Raw genomic sequence first — 25,195 nt, 5'->3', positions numbered from 1 at the left:
GGATAATACAACTAAAACAAAGCCCATGAAATGAGGACAGGGAGACTGGACTCAGGAACAAGCATTTATAAATAACCAATTATAAACCTTGGAAGTGAAAAATACAGTCACTAAATTAAAAATGTAGAGGTGGGTTAAGTCTCAGATTTGCCAAAAACCAAAGCCAGACTTTGTAATTTAGAGCATTCCACTGAGACAAAGACTCAAAGGATGAGCAAGAAGTTAAATAAAAATATCAATGTAGGATATACAAGGAAAATTCTAGAAACATATTCATGTGTGTATATATATGTGTGTATATGAGTTCATGTGTATATTTAAGAGTGCATGTGTATGTGTGTACATGTGTGTGAGTATATGTGTATGTGTGTATGTATGTATATGTGTGTATGTATATGGGTTAAATGTGTGGGTATGTGTGTATATGTATATGTGTACATGTGTATATGTGTCTGTGCATGTCTGTGTGTAGTGTGTGTGTGGGTTAAATGTATGGGTATGTGTGTGTATTTTTTCTTAAAGTAGTGTGTACTGGCTGGTTTGTGTGTCAATTTGACACAAGCTAGACTCATCAGAGAGAAAGGAGCCATATTTGAGGAAATGCCTCCATAAGATCCAACTGTAAGGCATTTTCTAAATTAGTGATCAATGTGGGAAGGGTCCAGTGCATTATGGTGGTGCCAGCCCAGAGCTGGTGTCCTGGGTTCTGTAAGAGAGAAGGCTGAGTAAGCCATGTGAGTAAGCCGATAGGCAATGCCCCTCCATGGCCTCTGCATCAGCTCCTGCCTCCAGGTTCCTGCCCTGTTTGAGTTCCTGTCCTGACTTCCTTCAATAATGAACAATGATATGGAAGTCTAAGCAGAATAAACCCTTTCTTCCCCAAGTTGTTTTTGGTCATGGTGTTTTGTCGAAGCCCTAATTGAGACAAGCAGGAAACAGAAGCATCAGGAAAGAAACAGTTTTCAGATTTTAAGTCTCAAATCATCTGATACATTAAAAAAAATTAAGAGAAATTTAAGAGAATTAAAGGATTAAAAAGTTTTAAAATCAAGGAGTTAAAAAAAATGACAAGTTGTTCTTGAATGAACAACAATGGAACTGACAGAAATGACCAGCACCAGTAAGGCATGAAAGCAACCTTCAGATGAAAGGAAAGGGACGGAAGAACCTGACGAATAGAAGAAGGCACTATTGAAGAATTTAGAAAGCTGTAAATTTGTGAAGAGAAATACAAACTAGGCTGGGCTGTGTGGTGCTGATCTATAGTAACAGCAACTCTGGAGAATGAGGTGTGAAACCTGTCTGTGCTACCAAGAACTCAATCAGCCTGAGCAAGAGACCCCACCTCAAGCTAAACCAAGCAAGCCAAGCCAAGACAAACCCACTGACCATACAAAATGCAGCATGGGAAGAAAAGGGAAAATTACACAGAATTAAAGAGGGGCAGGCTACCAGGGAGTTACATTCATACCTAGTGAATGGCTAATCACAGCCTGATAAGAGTCAAAATTCCCATGGTCAAGAAAAGAGGATTCATGGTCTACACCAAACGTAAAGAACAATGAGGTTGTGGGAAGGTTGCCATACAGTGGCTGTGCAGACTGGTCCTTATTCTTAAGGATGACTAAAATACTAAGTTTATTCATTGTTGTTAGGGAAAGATTTAATTTTCTAAGAAAGTAAGTGTGGCCACTTAAAGAAATAACACGGATAAAATCCACAGTGTCCAGATAAACCCAGGGGAACTGGATATAGAGTGGTAGTGCTTGTGAGGGTGTAAAAGCAAATGGAGAATGTGGAGGAAGAGAGATGACTGTAGCAACAGCATGCTGTGAACTATTAATTTGGGTGTGGTAGGCTGGACAATGGTCTTCACAAAATGGCCAGTTCTTATTTGTTGATGTCTAGAAGTGTTATCAAAAGAGAGTGATTATGGACCTGGAGATGAAGAGATTAACCTGGACTATTTATTGGTCTGGGCTCAGTGCAATCTTAAGAATCCTTTAAGAGAGATACAGAAGGAGCAGAACCTGAAAGAGATGCAAGGAAGAGAGATAGGAGAGAGAGAGAGAGAGAGAGAGAGAGAGAGAGAGAGAGAGAGAGAGAGAGAGAGAGAGAGACAGACTGAGACTGGTTCTGGAGATGAAGGAAGTTTTCCAAGTGACAGGAAAACATATTCTCTCCTAAAGTCCCAAAGGGAACTCAGCCTTATTTAGACAGATGACCTCTGGAACTGTTAATTAACAATTCGTTCCATCAGCAACAGGGCATTAATATACTTTCTGATTTAAATGCAGAGTCTATCATTGGCTAGCTAAGAATTCAACTCAGGCTGGAGACATGGCCCGGTGGTTAAAAGCCCTGATGCCCTTGAGAAGACCCATATTTGGTTCCTGGTATCTACACTGTGTGGCACACAGTTTCCTGTAACTCACCTCCAGGGAATCTGAAACATGTACACCTGTCACACACACACACACACACACACACACACACACACACGTTAAAACTCAATTCTATTTAAAAGGTTATTTAAACATTATTTTATAATTATAAAAATTATTATTCCAAGAAAACCACAAAAGTGAAGTTAAGGGAATAACAAGATACACCAGGTGGATAGCAACTAAAAATTATCCCCAGGAAAATTAGAATTTAACCCAGAAATTTAATTTAAACAGGAATTAGAATTAATAATATAATATGAAAGAGGAATAATGATAAAATTCATCATTTGGTTTGAGATACACAGGGTGAAAATTGGTACTTGGGAAATGAAAAGGGAGAGCCTTTGATAAAATTCTATCTAATTTGGGCAAATGGTAGTTTTGTAGGAGATATGAACAATATATTAGTGATATTGACTTGATAATACAAGCACATAGATGGTCCAGTACACTTAATAATTAGGTAATCTATATTCTTTCTGAGGTCATATGGAGTAGCTATAAAAACTAGTCACATGTTATATCTCCAAAAGACCACATTTAGAGTATGCTATTCAAGCTGTGTGTTCTAACTTTAATCTAATTAAAGTCCATAAGGAGGAAAACTATTAAGAGTTAAAACTACAGACCTCTATGTAACCCACAAGAGAAAACCATAACGACACCCTCAGACTTAGAATAACAAAGACTGCAAATAAAAACATGCGTGACACTACATGTATCGTGTGCCATCTAAAGAAAATACTGACAAACTCTGACTGCCCCATCAGATTGAAATAGAAAGTGATGCTAGCTCAGATGAAGGTGCTTGGAAATGAGCAAAATGGCAGTAAAGAATCTAGGCAGAAGAACATAAGGTTAAGAGCAGAAATTAGCAAATGAACCTTTCCAATCAACAAATTTAAGAGGTGTTTTACAGTCACAGAAAAACTGAGTAGAGAATCTCAGAACCCCGGTGTAGCTCTGTGTCCCCAGACAGACAGGGGAGGAATGGGGAGGTGCAGAAGGGGGCAGTGAATGAGATGCTGATGTGTGGGACTCTTGTGCAGCCCCCTGAGAGACCTGCTATCTGTATGGTCGGTTGTGGCTTTTCGACTTTCTGTGAGTGTTCCTGTGTTCCTACTACTTTTCTCTGTCAGTGGCTTCTAATCCACCTCATGACTAATTCAAGGCATCTCTGTACAGTTTCTTCAGTCTCTTGGCAACCTGCTCCGGTGTGTCAAAATGGCTAGGTAATAAAAAAGACAAGTATTTACTCATCAGTGAAAGGACAAGTCACTTTCTTCATGTATACTGCATAAACCATCTACTTAGACGTAAGAGTCAGCATTGTTTAGCCATGCCTCGGAATACTTGTCACAAGGCTGTGCCATGGAGGCTCAGGGAAGAAAAGGGTTGAAGTCAAGATAAAAGCATCTTTGAGAGAATACAAGGTCCCATTGTAAACAATGGGTCAGTCTACACAACAAATGGCATCTAAAAATGACATCTGAACGTCAGTGGTAACCAAGGAACTACACATAAAACCTACAGCGATATACCATCCCAGGTTCGTGTTGACAAGAGCATAGGAATCTGGCTGCACTAAATTTGGGTCTTAGAGAGACAGCTCAAATACTTCCAGAAGGGCACACTTTTTGATAAAACTGCTTTGGACTCAACAACTCTACACCTATATTTGTCCACTCTGCATAAGCCCCATGTTATCACTTACGTGTACAAAGTGACAAGGACTTTGTTCACTGTGCTGCTGTTACAATAACCCAATTGTCAACTCATAGGAAGAGAAATAACCATAATATCAGTAAACTGAATATATGTAGCAGCTGAGCTAAGTGAACAGATACATGTGCATGAACGTGGGTGGTTTTTTGAATACAACATGGAGCCTAAACAATAAGTTACAAGATGTCACACACAGTGATTCGACTTAGATAACATTTTTAAAACAAAAAACCCATATAGTATTTATAAAATTACTATGTATTAATATAAAAGCATGACTTAGATACACATTAAATTCATTATGCGGTCTTTGAGCAGAGAGCAAGGAAATAGCACTGTCCAGAATAACGTCCATTCTCTTGGACATTATCAAAATCCTTTTGGTGTTTTGATGCCCACTGACTGACAAAGTTAGATAGTACAGAACCAGGGAAAATGGTCATGGGTCTGGATTCAAACCACCAGGGACAGTGCACAGGTTGCCACTTATTCCGTGTCAACTTAACTGGTCCTTATCTCCCTTCCTGCTATCTTATGATGATCACAGTAGATTTGTAGGAGACATACTACTATCTATCCAATAGTGAACATAAATAAACAAACATTTGTCACAGTGAATTTCATTTTACCATCACCATCGTAACTGCTACACCCGTTGCTAGGTGCTGGAAATGAAGTGCAGAGACTGTTATCACTGGAATGAGACAGATACTCAAAGAAATAAGAGAAGAAAAGCTGACTCTGTTGAGGTGAGGAAGTGTCCCGGGGTCTGAAGGTCTGTGAACACCCGGGTCTCCTCTGCTGTATCACCGTGTGGCTCAATGCGCAGCCAACAAAAAAGAACCATGCTCGAATGAGGTATCAGCATCTCCTTTCCCAGGATCTAGGAATTCTAAATGTCAAACAGTGGCTTCTCACCTGAGTCACAGAGGCAAGAGGCCTCTGCAGACATCTATCTCAGTGGCAGCAGACTCCCAAGGTCTTATTGAAATCTGAACAGAAGGCTTTGTGCTAACTGTAGCCAAGGCCAAATTAGCGTTGGGAGTATAAGGAAAAGAATTCTAGATGCTTCCAAGCAATGTCCTTGTCTGCCCAGCCAGGGACACCCATGAAGAGATCGAACGTGTCCTCTGGATTCGTGCTGATGACCTCAGGGTCCTGGGGTTGCTTCCCCAGGCTCATTCCATTTCTGCTGCTCCAAGTGAACAGAGACCATGTTCCTGACCTAGCTCTGTCAGGACAACCTACATTCTGCCCAAAGAACCTTCCAATACTTGAGATTCTCACATTTCAGAAAGTTTTAGTCTTTGAAACCTGAGGTAATTTATTCTAGTCTATTGCCCTAAGTAAGACTCCTCCCTGGATGCCCCGCGGGCAGGTTGATATTCCAAGTGTTGTGTTTTGAACATACAGTGTGCCCACATATACTCCTGTGCTGGAACACCTGGCTGGTGCTGCTGTTTGGCGAGATTATGGAACCTTTAGGAGGTGGAGTCTTACTGGTGGAAGTTTTATAGCTTCGCTGTCGAATCCTCTGATTCCCGTGTGCTCTACGGTGTGATCAGGCCGCTCGCTGCTCCTGTTGCTGTGCTCTCTCTGCCTGTCATTGTGCCTTTCTTGCCATGGTGGACTCTAGCCCTCTGGATTCCCAAAAGGAATCCTTTCTCCCTGTCTTAGTTGGGGTTTTATTGCTGTGAAGAGACACCATGATCATGGCATTTCTTATAAAGGCAAACATTTACTTGGGGCTGGCTTATATTTTCAGAGATTTAGCCTATAATCATCATGGTTAGAATCATGGCAGTGTATAGGCAGATATGGTGCTGGAGGGGCCAAGAATTCTATATCCTGATGCAGAGGCAGCCAGGAGGAGACTCTCTTCCACAGGCAGCCAGGAGAAAGCTCTGATTCCTCTGGCCAGGCTTGTGCACATATATGAGACCGCCACAGAGATATACGTCCTCTAACAAGCCACACCCACTCCAGCAAGACCACACCCACTCCAGCAAGGCCACACCCACTCCAGCAAGGCCATACTTCCTAATAGTGCCACTTCCCGTGGGCCAAACATTCAAACCACCACACTCCCTTAACTTGCTTCTTTTGGGGTATTTTAGCAACAGAAATAAAACCACACAGAATGTATTCTAAAGCAATACAGATCCACCCATGGGACATCAACTAAGGATAAGTTAAAAATTTACAGATATATCTATCTATCTATCTATCTATCTATCTATCTATCTATTATATATATACACATAATAAAATAAAATAAAAATAATAAAATAAATAAAAATAAATAAAAAATAATACCATGCATATGTTCTTTTATTATATATATATATATATATATATATATATATATATATATATACACACACATATACCATGCACATGTTCTTTTATTCCAAACTTTTAAAAGAGATCTTGTTTTCTTAAATCTTTTTTAAAAATCTAGTATGTATTTCTAAGACAGTAAAATTTTCCCTAAACTGTCTTTAAACTTCCTGACACCACTTTGAGGGAGGGCTTTCCACTTCCTGCCTTCTGACCCCTTCAGCTGTATGTTTCTTGTTAAGGGATGATTTAATCACAGTGGTGGCCATGATGCATGTGGCCCTGCATGATAGAGATCTCGGCAGACGGCTGACGGCGGGAGCATCTGGGGAAGGATGACATTTTCTGACAGCCAAGAGAGGAGAGAGAATGACCCGTCCTATCAGGACAGCCAGCAAAAAGAGGCTGTGGGGTTCTGGCTCTGCAGCAGGCTTGGTGTGGGAGCAAGCAAGTGTTAGTTAAGACTCTTTCCTAATGCTTGGCAGGCTAAGAATTCAATTTCTGTAACATTAATACATATCTATCAGGAAAGTCACAAAAACCCCAGCTACCACATAAAAGAGGTTCAGTTTTCAACTAAGATAACTTCAGTTGGGACTATTTCACACTTGCCTAAACTCAACCAACACTGGTTTCCAGGAGCAGATGGAGGCCAGACACAGCCGGCAGCATATCGCTTGTGTCACGTGCATGACTCTGATGTAAGGAAATATTAGGCAGTTGAGACATGGGATCATAAAATCTTTGTGGGAAAGAAAAGAATGCTGCTTTAGTAAGCCAGCTGGACCATTATACTGTATACTCTATATTAATAAAAAAAAGTCCTTGATGTACTTTCTCTGTTTTGAAATATACCAAAAATGGCCATAAAAAGAGAAATTTGGGGACTGGAGGGATGGCTCCATGGTTAACAGCAATGTAATGTTCTTGCAAAGGACCTGAGCTCCCAGCACACATGTTGGGTTAGCTCACAACTGCCTATAACTCCTTCTCTTCTAGCTTCTTCAGGCATTTGCATGCATGTGTAGTGCATCTATCTCCACCACCATCATCATCACCATCCCACTACCATTCTCATCATCCCCCACCATCACTACCACCACCACCACCACCATCAGCACCACCACCAGCAGTACTACCACCACCATACCCATCAGCACCACCACCAGCAGCAACAGCACCACCACCACTACCACCACCATCTCCACCATCACCACTCCCCCCACCCACCACTACCAACAATAACTATACAACTTCTAAAAAGAAGAGTAAAATTTAGAGATTTGTGAATGTGAGGGAACAGATGCTATGTGTGTTTTGAAGCTTCTTGGGATTGCCTGTGTCTTCCTTCTGGTGTCCCCAGGCCCAGCTGAGTCTTCCCCTAGGTTCTCTCTGAGGGTCACTGACCCCTTTCTTTCCCTAGGGCCAGTTTCATACTGGACCACAAAGCAACATTTCCTAGTCAAGAGTTCACAATTTTTACCAAATAACAGCCATGAATTAATTGGGTAAATAGTACATTTTTTTCTACAGGACTTTCTTCTATTAATTATTAAATAATGTTATCTAGACAAAAATCTAGATCTTGGGGCTTCATGTTGAGAAGAGCAGTACATGTCTCTATATGAAGATGACTTGACAAAGAATAAGGAAAAATGATGATAACAATGAATCAGGATGAGGAATAAAGGCTGATGATTGGGACCAATGTCTGGTGAGCTGTTTTGAGTCTGAAGAAAGTGTTAATTCTATTCTTTTCAATAGCGATTGCTTTGAAAATAATAATATTTGATTCTTCAGAAGTATCTGACAGCTCTCATTCAGATGACAATAATTTGGAGATAGGAAGAAAACAATACTGGTTATAATTTTATGTTTAAATTTGGAAAACCAGTTTTAAAATTAACGATACTTTTAACGACTAGAATAAAAATCTTAAATTTGACAAACAAATAAACAAACAAACAACCCCAACAAACCTAACAAATACAAATACCCAAATTAAAAAAATTTGTTTCATACTTCCTAAAACAACCCCAATATTATTTTTGAACCAATAAATAAATAAATAAATAAATAAATAAATAAATAAATAAGAGCTTATATGTGGCTAGCAGATCTAAACCATACTCATGATTTATGCATGTCTGAGATGGACTCATTTTAATGCATATACTTTGACTTGTTTTTCTTATTTTCTATTTTTGGCATATAGTATCATATATGTGATGCATCCTTATACAAATTATTTTATTTTTAAGTGTGTGTGTGTGTTCATGAGTGCAGTTGCCTGTGGAGGCCATAAGGGAGAGTGCTGGGTCACTTGGAGCTGGAGTTAGCCATCCAATATGGGTACTGAGAATTGAGTTCAGCAAGGACTCTAAACAGTGTCTTTGGCCTCAAGACATCCTTATAAATCGCATTGAAATAGTCTCTGAAGAAAGGGAAGAACAAAAACAAACTAAGAAATGTATATCCGAGGGGAATCTGCAGAGGCAATGTTTTTCAGAGGCCTCAGTGAGAGCTAACGCTGCTTGCTTCCGAAACATCCTCTCACGTTGGATTATGTGAATAATCATATAATATAATTATATGTAATATAATTAATATAAAAACATATCTGTTTGATTACCAGATATGTATAATATGCTTCCTGGTTAACAAAAGGACTATAATAAAGAGAATTGAAGGTGGGAGCGACATGACTTCGTACTGCTTAGCTGTGAGAATCTCTGCTCTGGCACTCATTTTTAAACACGTTACAAAAAATAGAAACACTGGACATTAGCCAAAGCTGTGATAGCCGGGGACTTACTCACCATGCGAGCCCGAAATACTGCAGGGATGAAGGACTGGTTAGAGAGCTGGAGAATTCTGGAAGTGTCCTTCAGGACGTAGATGTTGCCAAAGTCGATTTGAGTGGGGTGTATGAAGATCACGGGGCCTTCTCCAATACTCTGTATGTGACATGCCTGCGTTCCACAAGAGGAAGAACAAAGGACCAGGTGAGGGTGCTGGTGTGAGCTCACATCCCTTCCCGATGGTTCTCTGTGGTCAGAGGGACACAGAGATGAACACGTGTGGTCTAGCCTAGAATGCCTCCCTGGGGTGATCAACATTCCTGGGTCATTCTGGGGTCACAGAGTAGAGAAAATCAGATTCTTGGAGCTGTAAGTCCCATTCAGCCATTTGTTCTCAAGAATGCATGAAGTTATGTGTTGCTGTGATGTGTCTGAGTGATACTGTACAGGTTGGCGGTTGAAATCCACACTTTGAGCTACGTGGCTGCTCCTTCTTTTCCTAAAGCACTAGCTGCCTTCTTCACCAATTGTATGTGTGCAGGGAATGAAGCTGTCATAGTGAGCCATGTGGGAGATACTGGTCTGCTGTAGATCACCTGTAGCATCTTACACAGAAGTGGTCAAAGCAAAATATTTAGCCCATTGTGCTCTCTAAGTGATCAGACTCCACTCAACGAATGCTAATCAGCTTCCAAGTAAACTGAATGCCCAGGAAAACAAACTCCATTAAGACTTAGGATTTATCAGTTCCACCTAGGCAGCAGTTTTCAGTGTTTCTCCCCTACCTTGCCTACAGAGACTCTCAACAGCTCCCTAGGTAAACCTGGGTGACTGTTAATGTAGTTGCTCTGTAGAAGAAGATCTGCGGAACAGTCTGTAGGTGACCGAGTGATGGCCAAACTTAGCTTTGCTCTTGGAACAACTGAGGAACTTGCTGAACATACAGATATGCTGACCGTGGAGAGGCGCCAACCATGTATATGTGTGTTGTGTGTGTGTATGTGTGCACGAATGTGTGTATACATGTGTGCATGCATATGAAAATACTGCTACTCACGATAGGCTTAAGAACAATTTCTATACTACCTTACAACTTATGGATGTATCTGCATATAATTTCCCCAGGTAATACCACATGCGTGGTTTACTTCTGCAGAATGAAAACATAAAGCCTTGTATCTGTAGAAACCAAAGGGTGTACAATGATGACTCACACCTTCAAGGAAAGAAACTAAAAACCCCTATGGTAGAGAGCATGTGACATCAATGGTGATGCTGAAATCTGACTCACCAGAGGGGCTTCCTGGCTCCCGAAGACCGAGATGTAAACTGTGGATCGGTGTGCACCAGTGACCTGGGTCTCCAAGGCTAGTGGTATGTTCACAGTGCTGTGGGGGTTGATGACCCCACAGGGGGCGGGGCTGGAAAGCAGCACGGTGGGTGGATTGTCACACAGCTGCAGAGAGACAAACCAGGGTAGGCAAGCCATGCTTAGGGGGAGAACACATGTCATGTTGCTTTATTTTGAAGCAAGCATCATTCTGAGTCCATGGAGAGTTATTAGAAATATCTCATCATTTAGAGAAGCTTATGGGATAAAGACCTTGATTCAGGATTCACCCAATAGGACAAAAACAAAACAAACAAAAAACCTGTCCCAGGGATGCAGGGAGTGAGCACAGCAGGCATTCAGGACAATTGCCATTCATGACCAAGGTCTACGCCTGAGTCCTTTGTGCTTCATTTCTCACTGCCTTAGACCTTTGCACTCCATTAAGGAAGGTCATGCCACCAGCTCTTTCCAAACGCGTGGTCCTCGTCCCACCTGCAGTCCTTTGCTCTTGTGATCCCCTTAGCCTGCTTAGCCTGCTGTTCTCCTTGACCTGCCACAGACATTTTTTTCTCTTGAATTGCTCTAGTTACACCCCCCACGCCCCGGGAAAAGCTTCAGTGGGTGGCTTGAAAGTCCTTTTCTACTGCATGTGACCTCCTGCGTGCCCGATGGATGTATTTTGGAGCCTGGCTTCTTTTTCCAAGTCCACTTTCTGGCTCAAAGCTGACACTGTCGGTCTGGGTAATGAGGGCCTTAGGTCCCAGAGGCAAGGCACAGCACCCATCTTTCATCCTTCTGGAACATCCCTACCCTTTCTGCATCTGGCCCGGCCTAACATAGCTTCGCAACACTCTATCATGGCATATCACTCCTTGGCTGAGCCCCGTGGAGCCTGAGACAAAAGGGGGAAAGTCTGCAATGTGATCTTTTATCCAAATAGTGATATTTTGTGCACTAGAGTTTTAAAATATTAATTTAATATCTTAGAACATGTGGTGAAAAATCACTAAGTGTCTTGATGACGGAGCAGGCTTCCCCTTCAATACTGCACCCAAGGCAGGTTCCCAGCTCCCTCTGTTGACCGTATTCCCTTATGCCTGGATGCAGGCTCTGCTCTGAGTTCTTGAGATGGCCATGCTCAGCATAGGGCCCCTCTTCTGCTGCTGCGCCTATGTTGGAAGTGCTCTGTAGTTTGGTTCTTGATTTCTGCTTATGTCAAGAGAAGCCTACATAATAATTTCAACATCCTCGCCTACATAATATCCCTTTGGCTAGTGGGAGGTAGCCATCTGGTCCTGGCTCAGTCTTCTTTGTTCAGTTGAAACACTTGAGTTGGCTTTCCTCAAGACTTAGGTTTGCAGATGACGTGGGCCACATTTTGGTCACTCCAAACGTGCTACTCCTCCCCCTTCCAAGTTTTCATTTGGACAGATGACAAGCACTAAAGACAGAGTCTGGCCATGTTTTGACCAGTGGTTACCATCTTCCCCCAGCTGCATTTCTCACATGCAGCCCAAATCTTTACTCTGTGTCCCCACAAAACACGTAACTTGACACAAATTACTCCCTCGTCCCCACCCCCATGAATTTATATTGTAGTCTATACTCACAGACCTAAAGTTTAAGCCCAAATGCATTCTTGGTAAACTGTGTGTCGTTAGTGACCTTCCATTGTTCTATATAAATATTTCTGAATTTTCTGCACATGTGACCTGTTTGGTCCCCCATGCAGCCAAGGTATAGTGATGTGTGGAAGAGAATATTTCATAGGAATTAAGACACAATCTCTCTTCCAGTGTAACCTCTAGATTTCTGGTCCAAAGGGTCCATTTATAAACATTTCATCACCGTATCTCGGTGATGCTGTTCAACCTTGGCCATGAGTACAAATGAGATCTCTCAGCTCATTTCCCAAGCATGGTTAATTCACAGGCAATTATTTGCAGGTGCACTTCTGCATGTTGGTTTAATTGACACTTTCTCTTCTTTATCAAGGACAATTTCCTTGGGAAATTAACCACTGTTTACACCTGTAGCCACTCAGTCACAGGGACAGCAATCCAGCTGTGGCTCTCTAAGCTTGCATTGCACCCAACTCGTCTGAGGGTTAAAATTTAGAAGCACAGGAGGTCATGGGCCCAGGACCACCACAGCCTCTCAGAAGGCTGCCTCTTCCTCACTGAGGGAGTCCACTGGAAGAAAGTTCAGCACTGAAGAAGGATGGAGTAACTCACCTGAGGCAGGACCTTATAGCATCCAGGAAGGTCATCATGATTGACAAGCTGGATGGTCTTCTCATATGGGTACTTCAGGAAGCAGCGCCCAAAGTCCACCTCTGTAGTCACCAACTGGAGCTTGGGTACGACACACCTGCTCAGAGGAGCCCATTAAACAGTTCAAAATGGAGAGCTTGTTATGTCCAAAAGGGAAGAGTGCTGAGCTAAAGGAATCCGTCACTGTTACATAGTGGTTTTCTCTAATAACAATAATAGGGGGCACCATGGGGAAACAAGTAACCGTTTCGTTTCTACCTTCTGTCCTGTTATTTCTCTCTTTTAGCCCCCATTTACCATTAATTAATCAGAAAGAACTAGAGGTCAACCTCCTTAATAAGTTGCCTTTGCTGTGTATTGACAACCCTTCCCATAGATGTTTTTCACTGTGCTCCTCCTTTGTGAGGGCCCCTATAGCCAAGTTCCTTAGGGTATTGGGTCTGTGTCTGTCAGATAGGGCCAATGCCAACTAACAGAGGCTTAACTAGCTGTGCTGCTCAGATGGATTAGAAAGCCTCCAAGGACAAAACTTGGGTCATTTAAATAACAATAATAATTCTAAGCACTGTGCAGAGTAGCTGTCTCTGGCAGCTCAGCACGACTGGAGCTGTGCCAGTGTCCCCTGCCTGTAACCCGGCAGGTGACCTGGGCTTTATTTCATGTCTATGGCTCTCAGTGTCTAATCTGCCCTATGCCACTCACTGTCCTGACATGAAGCACAAAGATGAAGTGGACCGCTTTTTAAATTCCATGGAGCCCAGTTTAATGCTGACCTCACAAAGTCCAGCCTATGTCCCTTTGAGTCACCTGCTTTCTGTCTCACATCTCACCCACTAGGGAGAAAAGTGAAAGTCGTTCTGGAGATTGGATGGCATTGTTTAGTGGGGCTGTTACTCTTAGGGTGGTGCAGAGGAACCCGGGAGAGGTTAAGTGTACAGCTAGAGGAGATGAGCCTGGGGCGAGGGCGAGGCAAGTCACTGCTGGCTTTCTGAGTGGATGCTGTTGGGAACAAGCTCTAAGAGAAGCTCTTCTGGTGGGAGTCAGCAAGCAGTTCCCACAGATGACATAGGAAATGAGAACAAAAGGATCTCTCTTTAACCCTATGCCTGTTTCTGAGCAGGGATGAATGCTTGTTTTTAGCTGGCATGGAAGTTGCAGCTTGACCCAGTGACTTTCTCAAAGCTGCCCCTTTGCTTCCCTAGCCCGTGTGGCTGAGGTGGTGTGTGATGTTCTACAGGGGTCACAGCAAACCTCAGCAGGAAACTCACGCTCCCTTTAGGCATTTTTTTTTTTTTTTCATTTCAGAATAGCTGCAGGGAGAGGAGGCTGAAGAGAACCAGAAAGAGCCAGCACAGAAATCAAGTGCAAGATCAAAGCCAAAGCAAAAAGCAGACCCCAGAAAGGCACAGACTGAACCAAAGAGCCTTTCCTAGTTTCAGTGAGACAAACAAAGTTGGACTGTGGCAATATTTAAGTAGACTGAGGCAGCAAGAGTTCTAGTTCTTTCCAGGTTCATGTTTGTCTCCATTCATGCTTCCAATACACAGTTATTACCCGACTCCCCAATCAGTGTGTCTGCACCCTCTTTAAGGGTTCAGTGAGAGACCCTGTCTCAAGAATAGGATGGAGACTGATGGGGGAAGACACGCAAGATCAATCTCACACAGAGTGAAGACGATAAGTTTATATTACTAGAGACTGACAACAGCATCTTCTCCTACATGACCTTGATATATACCACATTAAAACATCCAAAATAAAACCTAGCAACTCGTCACCTACCTGATGAACCCTTTCAGTTCTTATACTTTGAAAGACTCATCAGAGAGAAATGTGATGTACACATAAAGCCTTTTGGTCCTTGGTATCTCCACCAGAGGTCCTTTACAAACATTCTCTGTTTTAAAGCTTTGCCCTTTGCATCCCAGATTCCATTTTCCATCCCCAGGAAGGCAAGAGGAATCCAGAATGCAGTGTTTAGCAGGTCAATTGCCTTGTACAAGCCAGCCTGACTCTGGGCCCAACGGTTAGGGGGACACTGGCAGAGAGGAACAGGTGTGTGCTACCTGGCTGTAATCAAGAGTGCCAGCACTTCTTCTCCGATACCCTCCACATCTACCACCAGCGCCAGCTCGTATTTCTGCACAGTGTTGGAGCACAAGGTCACCTGGGAAGAAAAAGGTGACACATTGCTGCTCTGAAAGGCTAGCACTCTGCATGGGGGAACCAGGAGCCAGGGGAGAACACTTGCTTCAGCATGGTTTCTAAGTGCCCTGTTTCATTAGATGGATGGCGTTTTACACTGAATGAGTTACATTATGGGGTCAGGGCATGGTGGATGTTTTCATACACTGGGTTAGAGACTCAGTGTTAACATAATAGGCTGGCTCATTTCTGGGTGAAATTTATCACGGGGACTACATACCCACACAAAGGGGAAGATGACCATAGAGACTTCAAACACATCAGACAGACTTTAATTATTGCAGTTTAAACTGTCCCTTATGCTACTGGGGGGGGGGGGGTAACTAAATGACCAAACTTCAATACAACTGAGAAAACAGTACAGTGAATTTTCTCTTACATCAAAGAGAATTGAAAATAACTACATATACTTTAGAAACTTGCAGGGGCAATCGGTTTTTTCAAACTAAAAATTTGCCTCCCCTTTCCATTTTAGCAGAAGAATAGAATGGTCCAAAGCCAGGTCCACCTGAGGACACCTCTACCCGGAACATTCTCCCCTCTGTTTGTATTTACCACTGTGAAACTTTGTCTTTAGGTCCTCTGAAAGCCTTGTTACAACTTTTAATTGTTTCAAAATGATTTCGACTGGAAACGATACTTGTTAGTTTGGAAAACAGCTTCTGGCATGGGCTAAGGGTTTTCTGTCTATGAATTATGTATCGGGTACTAATTAAAATCTTTTTGGTGGCTGAGGGAATTGCTGCAATGCAAATTTGAGTCCACACAGACCTGGCTGAAAGTGCAGATCAGGAGGGAAAGCTGAAGCTGGGAGGGAGGTGGGGTTTTTTGTTTTGTTTTGTTTTTTGTTTTGTTTGCTTGTTTGTTTGCTTGCTTGCCAACACTTCACAAAAAAAATAAATAAAAAGGAAGGCATTAATTTGGAAAGAAAAATTGTCTGGCTCAGAAAAAAGCAGAGGTGGCAGCATGATTGAACCCCTTTGTTTATGTATTGGGCTTGAGGTCGGTAGGAAGAAAGCTAATGGGTCGGCAGGAGGCTGGTGGGGAGAAACTGTCTTCAAATACTACTGTGTCTCCAGGGGTAAAAGAACAGACAGATCATTTGGAGGCTGAGGAGCAAATGAAAAGTAAATCCACTGTGGCTAAGCTCCTTCCAGGAAAAGTCAGTCAGCCATCTCCGGAGAGAACGTAACAACAGAGCGAGCTTCTTTAGACCCCCAGAGAAGCCATGGAAGGGCTCAACATTCCCAGAAAAAGAGTTAAAATGAATAGATTTGAGGTGAGATATTAAAAAGCATCTCAAACAAATCTGGGGATAAATATCCAAATAATATCTACAGAAGTAGCCAGTTTAGCTGTGAAGTTGTTCCTTCCTGGAAACCAATACTTTCACAGCCTTCCCTTTTGCAAGATCCTGGTGTCTGGAGAAGCAAAGGTGGAGGGAGACAGCTGAAACCCTTCTCAGTTAACTATGAAGTAATCCTGCCACTGGCACCATGAGGCATCACTAATGCCACCGCACTGGTCTGATTTTAGACCAAGCCTAGGGAGACAGGAGGTGCTGGGCAGCCTTCATGTCCCTCTTCCTGTGGACTTAAATACAAAGCTCTAGTGGAAAGACATGTAGCACCCACATTTGCCAGGACCCAGATTTATACCGTAAACCTGAATGACCTAGCTGTCACCTTGGCATAAGCCCAGATGTATGGTTGTGGAGGACCTGAATCTGAAGCCAGACTCTTCCACTCTTCTGTTAGAGCCAAGGGGTGCATTGTCTGTGTGGAACAGTGATTATACTAGAAATAACTAGAAGCCACAACTCCCCAGAAGATACTGGTTTTGCATTCATGTTGGACCCAATGAATGTACATTTAACTGGGGTGTGACTGGTTTGGTGGGAACAAGGTTATTCTAAAGAGATACTTGTGTCCTCCTTTTGGCCATTAGATTATTGAAACAATAGTTTCCAAGATACTGGAGTCTGTTTCCCCATCAACTCCTGGGATCTCAAGCTAGAGAAGGAGAAGGCTCTTTTTGCCTGGGAAGAGATCTTATCTGGTTCCAACAATTGGTCAGACTACCTCTGAGGAGAGGCTAGAGCTGAGATCGTGATGATGACTGGGGTCATATCCAGACAGAACTGCTCTGCTTAAACCAAATCTCACGTCAGGACCCAAGAGGACTGGGAGCGGGAGCCACTGGATATCTTTGTTCCTCTTTCTGTGGTGAAAGTTTGTCTTTCTACTTGGCTTATTGAGGACTGGCTAGCTAGAACTGGCTGAGCAGAGTCTCCCAACCTTAGCAATACCAGTAATCTGAACAATCTGAATTTCTTTGCCCAGTCTATTTTCATCTGGTTCTATGCTCTTAAAGGCTTGTTCCCAGTTTGGCATGCGGTTCCCTGGCATTCCCTATCACTGTCCTTGGGCAGAGAACCCTAGGTGATGTATCAGTGGCTATCTGAAAGGTGGTGGGTGTTCCGCTGTGTGTGCTGACAGTTGTGCACCTTACCTTGATGGCAGAAAAGCCCTGGGCACGGATGGTGCCACTGTTGGGAGAGATGGTGAATTCTTTGGGTTTCGTTGTAGATATTTCTGTATTAATCCAGGACCGTCGTTTGCTGTCTGACTCCTGAAAGTAACTTGGGATGCTATTCATGCCTTCGCCATCACCGCGGACACGCAGTTTGAAGGTCATGGGGACCAAAGATGTATTATTGAGGGAACATATCAAAGTATGGGGAAATCCTGGAAAACAAAATTTGAGTGAGAAAGACTTCTTTCCCCATTAGCCTCCCTTGGCCAACAAATCTCCCCTAGAAATGACTTAGAATTGTGTATGTAACTTATTACTATGTCTCATTACTTTCTAACTTGTCTTAAGTATGTATATGTGTATATGTATGTGTATGTATGCATGTATGTGTATATGTGTATGTATGCATATGTATGTATGTATGTGTGTGTATTTTTTTATTTATTGATTGATTGTATGTGTGGGGTATATGTGTACAGGTCTAGAGGTCAATATCAGGTGTCTTCCTCTGTACACTTTAGTTTTTTGACTCAGGGTCTCTCACCGAGCCTGGGGTTTCCTGGTTTGGTGAGACTGGCTGTCCAGCAAAGCTCAAGGGTCCTCCTGTCTCTCCTTCTCTAAATTTTGTATTGTAAGTATGCCCTACTGCATCCAGATAGTTCACGTGGGCTCTCTGAGAGATCAATCTCAGGTTCCATTGCTCTCCTGGCACTTCAGTGTCTCAGCCACATCCCTAGACCATCTTTAAAACTTTTTAAAAAATATATGTACAAACTAATGGGTTTCACTGTGACATCTTTATTTTCACAGATGTGTGTCATTCCCTCTGCTCATATCCACTCCCTGTTAGCTCTTTAAATTCTCAGCCATACATCAGGATATATACTTCATCCATTCATGAATTAACTAAAGAATATTTATCACACATTTAGTCATGCAAGTTAAACAGTAATACAAAACAAGGCCCTCGGCTGTCACCCAGGCCCATCTAAAGAGGCAGCCTCGACTTGTAGCTATGGTGAGTTGTCTTGTAGAAGTGTATTTTGCCTTTAATCTCTGAGTCAAATGCAGATTTTTAAATGTAGGGTTGTACTCAGTCTTGTTTGCCTATGCATGAAAAGAGAAGCCTACACGTTTTTGTCTACTGTTTGATCTAGATCATGCCAAGAGGTGACAAATTTGTACTGTTCCTTTCTGAGAACCATGCTCCCAGGACTCTTGACATAGGATGTGATAATAGCCCCTCCCAGGAAAGACTTGGTGATCTGAGTTAGGGCCAGCCAGAGACTAAGACTACTTCACCACCCCCTAGTCCTGTATCAGGTTATATCCAGCCTGTTTGGTGAGACTCACATTTCTTTTGTAAGAGATGTAGGTCTCTTTTGCTGGGAAAGCAATAAAAAGACTTTTGGCTGAATTTCCTAGGTGGCTGTTAAGTTGCTGTCACTTTTAGATCAAGAATAACCACAGGATAATTGACATGCTTCTTCTAGATACAGCATCGAGTTTTCTGCCTCAAACCACCTTCTCTTAGAAATCCCAGAGAAACTGATGGAGTCTCATCTTCACAATCATGTAATTGCTATGTTGGAGTCTTCAGATGTTGCCCAATAATGACTCTGAAAACTACTTACCTTACATGGACATTAATGAGTCAGACGGTCTACTAATATAGGATCTTAATAAAAGTAGATTCCATAGTCACATGGTCCTCCAAACAACTGCCCAGACTAATTCCCTTAGCCAGAAATTTTTCACAGAATAAAACTCGTTAAACTTACTCAAAAGCAGTTCCTCATACTAGTGTCTGTGTTGCCCCATATCCTTCACAGAGCCTCGGGAGGGGTTGTTGGCTTGTTAAAGGCTGAATGGTTATTGGTATGAATGCTGTGCCTAGCCTTCTGCCCCACCCCCCATTCCATCGACAGTCTGTTCCATCTACAATCCTACCTGAGTTAAAGTATTTTACAGTTCTCAACATCTGTATTCTTTCTAGTTAGCATCTGGAGGTAAGTCTTAGGATAATTAATAAAAACAATTAGAGAGAATGTTTAGGGATTCACAGAGGTAACTTATACTTCTTCCTATACTCAAACATTGATTTGAAAGAGAGCATTCTCAAAAGATTCAATTCTCCTTCAACATTTATATTTTTATCTGACCCCCAAAAGCCCACTAAGAAGTTTGTTCTAAAAAACAAAACAAAACAAACAAACATACAAACAACAAAACCCAGAACTTTCTTGGGGCTAAGATGGCTCAGTGGTTAAGATCACCAACTACTTTTGCAGAAGACCCAGGTCTGATTTCTAGCAACCACAAGGCAGCTCACATCTATCTGTAACTTCAGGTCCAGGGGATCTGACATCCTCTTCTAGCCTTTACTGCACACTGCCTACACATGGTATGCTTACATACACGCAGGCAAAACACCTATAACACATAAAATAAGAATAAATAAATCTGAATAAAGATATTTGTTTGTCTGTCTGTATCTCTGTTGCTAGGACTGGGATCCAGGGCCTCGAGGATGCAAGTACTCTACCACTGTGCAGAATATTCACCCATAAGACCTCTTGAAGAAACAGGAAGCTATAGATCACAAGACCATATGGAAGCAGCAGCAGAATCTTCAAATGTTGATGTATGGGGAGCACAAGTTCACTACTAAACACACAAGTTCATTACTAAACAATGGGCCCCCAATGAAGACACTACACCAATTCATTAATGTGCATGACTAATAATTAAATGACATTGGAGAGACTTGTGGGAGTTTGTGGTAGATTTTAGATGAGAGAATCCCAATGTTTCTAGGAAGCTAAGAATCTTCACGAAGCAGAGGGAAATACGCAGGTAGGTCATTTTGCAAATGTAGTTACTCAGAGAAAGCATTCAGAATACAGGAGATATGTAATCTGGGGAAAGTCTATATACCTAGATCATGTACTTTATACAGTACAGTGCATGTGGTGGCCATCATATAATATTTTCTGAACAATTAAAATTCTATCACCAGATGCAAAGCAACCGACAAACACATTACAAATAGGTTTTTGCCTAAAGAACTATTTTTTCCCCCACAGTAGGTGGGTCCATTTCACCTGAAGCAAGATGAACAGGAAACAGTGAGACAGACTGTGAAGAATAAGGATATGCAGTTAAACACGCATTTCACAATCTGGGCTTTTCTATTATCACCTTCTAGATAGAAGGGCTAATTAATTTCAAATCAAAGCTAATTAACCTACTAAATACACTTTAAATTCTCTTTCTCAAGTGAAATTCCATACTAAGGAGTAGGATTTAGCTACATAGGCTAGGACACAGAAAGATCATAAATGCTATGCATTCCTTTTTGTCATCAGCCAAGGACCCAATTTTGCCACACTGGGGCAAGGTCCCAGTTGAAATCAGCTCTCAAAACAAATAGCAATTCCGTTAATACTGCGTGATGTTGGCAAATCATTTGGCGGTCTCAGGGCTCCACTTCTGATTATCCACAGTGACTATACTTCTGGGAAGGATTGCTGGGTTCAAACACAACACTGCATGCCATGGACCTAGCAGTGAAAAGCCACAAGTAACAAACAAGGGAGACACTCTTTGCTGCTTCTGCTGCTGCTGCCTCTGCTGCCTCTGCTGCTGCTGCTGCCTCTGCTGCTGCTGGTGTTGCTGCTGCTGCCACTGCTTCAGCTGACATTTTTATCAGTTGATAAATACAGACAGGGAGAAATGCCTGGTGACACCAGGTGAGATGACAACACAGACAGAACACCCTTCAACCTGGAGCAACGGAACCCTGGAGTCTAACCACACGGCCTCAGCTCATTCCCAGAGCATCTCTCTAAGGAGTGTGCTGTGCAGCCAGATGGACAAATCAGAACGTGCATTTAGATAAAGGACAGGTCTGGGAGTTTTGTGCATTTATAGAGTTCTTGCCTACTATGCACAAAGCCCTGGGTTTGTTACCCATCACTGTCAGAAAGCAAAACAAAATCACCAACATGTCACCACTATGACCATGGCCTCCAAATCCCAAGTACAAAGAGTACAGAACGTCCAGACAGTGAAATGATGCATGAGGTTGCTAGTGTCAATGGCTGGAAAAAGAGCGATATCCATAGCTTTGCAGTTGTTAGTGCCCAGGACCTAATTAGTACTTTACAAATCACTTAGAAACAGTGCCAAAATGACTCTGATACAGAGAAAGGGATCCTTTTGACTAGCTATTAAAAATGGTAAGTGAGCTGCTTTGTAAACCTTCCTTCTCTAGGGTAGAGACCAAGAAATACTGTATCCAATTTCTAAACTTAAAATGGGGGAATGGTTGAGTTGGTGTTTAGTTAGTATTCGAATGCTGTGGCAAACGCCACGGCCAAAAGCAGTGTGGGGTGGACAGGGTTTGCTTGGCTTACATGTCCAGGTAACAGCCCATCATAGAAGGAAGTCAGGGCAGAAACTTAAGGAGGAACCTGGAGGCAGGCACTGGAGCAGAGAGCATGGTAGGATGCTTCTTACTGGTTTGCTCTCCATGGCTCGCTCAGCCTGCTCTTCTATATGCCTAGGGTAGTCTGTCCAGGGGATGGCACCAATGGGCTCTCCAAAGCTAATAATTAACCAAGAAAAATGCCCCAGAGGGTTACCTACAGCCCAATCTGATAGAAGCATTTTCTCAATTGAGGTTCCCTTTTCCAAGATGACCTCAACTTGTGTCGAGTTAATATAAAATTAGCCAGAATGCTTTGCAAGTACGAGGATCTGAGCTCGATCCCTGGCATTTACATGGAAAGATGGGTGTCCTGGCATGTACTTATGGTCCCAAATGCTGGGGACACAGGGTCAGGAGGGTCTATGTGGAGACACTATGACCACAGCAACTCTTATAAAGGAAAATATTAAATTGGGGGATGGCTTATAGTTCAGAGGTTTAGTTCATTATCATCATGACGGGAAGCCTGGTGGCATGCAGTGCAGACATGGTGCTGGAGAAGCTAGGAATTCTACATCTGGATTCACAGGCAGTAGGAAGAGAATCTGATCCACTAGGCTTGGCTTGAGCTTCTGAGACGGTAAAGCCTATCCCCCAGAGACAAACTTCCTCCAACAAAGCCACACCTACTATAACAAGGCTATGCCTCCTAATAGTGCCATTCCCTACAGACCAAGCATTCAAACACATGAGTCTATGTGGGCCATTCCTATTAAAAAACACCACACAGGGGCTCACTGGCTAGCAGCCTAGTCTAATTGTTGGGCTCCAGGCCGATGGAAGAGATGACAAGGAGGATGATGGTATTTTTAGGAATAACACTCAAGATCATCCTCCAGATTCTGTTGCAGGATATTTGATCATACCATGAATCCCAAGATTGTGTTACTTGCTGAAAAAACCCCTCATTCTAGTTGTGGTGTGGCTCATCCCTTAGCACACACTTTTAATTCCTCTGGCTGGAACAGACACACCCTGAGTATACATCTTTAATCTCAAACGATGAAGGTAAAGTTAAATGTGCGGAAGGAAGCACCCATGTTTGAAAGTGATGTCTAGTTGAGTGGCAGACAAAGTGAAAAGTCAGAAAAAGATTCGACAAAATAGGGAAGCTACTTAAGAGAGCAGTGTATATGGGGGGAGAGAGAGAGAGAGAGAGAGAGAGAGAGAGAGAGAGAGAGAGAGAGAGAGAGAGAGAGAGAGATATTGATTGGAAGGAAGAGATTGGAAGGAAGAGGCAGTTTTACCAGGACAGTTTTATAGAGACAGGTTGAAGAGAGAACAAGCTAGACACAGGTGAAGACAGAATGAGCCAGAGAATGAGAAGGAACAAGAAGACTAGAACAGATTGCCAGAGTTAGTTTGAGGCCAATTCAGTGAGAGGTCAAGAGAGAAGCCAGATTGAATCAGTCAGTTTAGAGAGGAGTTGGAGCCAGAACAGCTGAGTTGAACAACTCTGAAGCCAGAGTTCACAGAGAGCTAGAAAGGGTAGCTTATTCAGCAGTAAGTCCCAGAGGCTGAAAACATTCTAGGTCTAGATTAGATTGTACAGAGGCTAGAAGCTTCCAGTACTAGGTCTAAGTTAGCAGACACATAAGTTAGCAGACACACGCAATAAGCCTTGGAGATGACATTTACATCAGGCAAATAGAAAGTACAATTACAAGAGTCCACATGTGTGCACACACACACAAAGAAAGAAAAAAGAAAATGTTACTCACCGTAGGAAACATTCCCAAAGTGCAGAGCAGGGACATTGAAGTGGAATGTCGGTCCAATTACACAGCCTCTAAAAGTCAGACACAAATTGGGGAAATAGGGAGTCAACGGTCAGAACCGGGAAGGAAACACACACAATCAACAAACCTTGGTATGAGGTCAATGGCACCGTCTAAGAAGCCATAAATACAACAAGCCATTACGGTACCCATTCCAATCATTTTTCAGAGTGTATGTAGTATATCCTGGTAGGCCCAGGGCCTGTGTGCAAGAGTTTGCATGACAGTATGACCCCTAGCACCTTTATAAAAGCTGAGCAAGCATGGGGGTCACTTGTAATGCCAGCACTTAGGAAGTGGAGGCAGGGATTCTCTGGGGCATGATATCTAGACTCACCAGAATAGGTGAGCTTCAGGTTCAGTGAGATACCCTGACCCATCAAATAAAGCAGAGAGTGATGGAGAAACACACTGGCTGTCTCATTGGGCTCCACATGCATGAGTTCACGTGTGTTTACACACATGTGAACATGAATACATCTACATGCATATCACTTACTCATACACAAAAAAGGTTTCCAGGTCTCAAACTCTAGGTTTTATTAAATGACTATGCTTAGTGTATATAACCTTGTCCCTACCACGGGACAGGGAATAGGCAGCCAGTTCACCAAGCTAATGCTACAAAATATAGTTAACTTGGATGGATCATCTACTCTGTAAAAGCTTGGGGAATGGATTCCTTCCTGGGGCTTCTAGAAAGACTCATCACCTTTAATTTGGCTCAGTTAAGACCAGTGTTGAGCTTCTAATCTATCAATCTCTGAAATAATAAATCCATATTGTTTTAATCTACTAAATTTGTGGTAATCATTTACAACAGCCAAAGAATGTTTCAATGACAGGCATTCTTGTTTACTGGTTAAGCAGTAATCATTGTTCTGTATAATCAATAGCTTTTAAAATGACAGCAAAGGTAAGGGCTGAATGATTTTCCATACACGTGGCAAAGCTTTAAATGTTAGAGACACATAGAGACTTGTTGTGTCCCATGCACCACGCTGGAGCCTTAGCATTACTGGAGGCTGCTGGAGAAGTGGCTCTAATGGGCTGAGGCTTCTGTGGAGAAGTGGAGGGTGACCACAGCCAAGACTCAACGTGACAAGCTGCAAGTCTAAAATCTGCTCTCATGACTCTGTCTCATGCTGATGATTTCCAAAAGCCTGTCTGGTACTCAGCAGGCCGTGAGGATCCAACTGAGAATGAAGCCAAAGAAGCTCACAACTTATCTACTTGAGTTGGAAAAGATAGTTTTTGGGGCCAGAG

General features: G+C 42.6%; 1 protein-coding gene across 2 annotated transcripts in view; it reads right to left on the bottom strand.

Moving 5' to 3' along the window:
- Window positions 1–25,195, bottom strand: part of Hydin (HYDIN axonemal central pair apparatus protein) — a 360,278-nt gene that overhangs the window by 196,977 nt on the left and 138,106 nt on the right. For both annotated transcript variants that reach the window (XM_076915883.1, XM_076915885.1), the window contains exons 13-18: window positions 23,873–23,940; window positions 17,636–17,871; window positions 14,986–15,086; window positions 12,881–13,016; window positions 10,605–10,769; window positions 9,332–9,484 (exon numbers count right to left, since the gene is read on the bottom strand). In XM_076915883.1, the coding sequence (XP_076771998.1) occupies window positions 9,332–9,484; window positions 10,605–10,769; window positions 12,881–13,016; window positions 14,986–15,086; window positions 17,636–17,871; window positions 23,873–23,940 (859 nt within the window). The remainder of the gene's footprint in view (window positions 1–9,331; window positions 9,485–10,604; window positions 10,770–12,880; window positions 13,017–14,985; window positions 15,087–17,635; window positions 17,872–23,872; window positions 23,941–25,195) is intronic.

This window comes from Arvicanthis niloticus, chromosome 18, assembly GCF_011762505.2.
Source record: "Arvicanthis niloticus isolate mArvNil1 chromosome 18, mArvNil1.pat.X, whole genome shotgun sequence".
In the NCBI taxonomy this organism is placed as follows: Eukaryota; Metazoa; Chordata; class Mammalia; order Rodentia; family Muridae; genus Arvicanthis; species Arvicanthis niloticus.
Note: the sequence above shows the minus strand (reverse complement) of the source record. Positions and strands in the feature narration are given on the sequence as shown.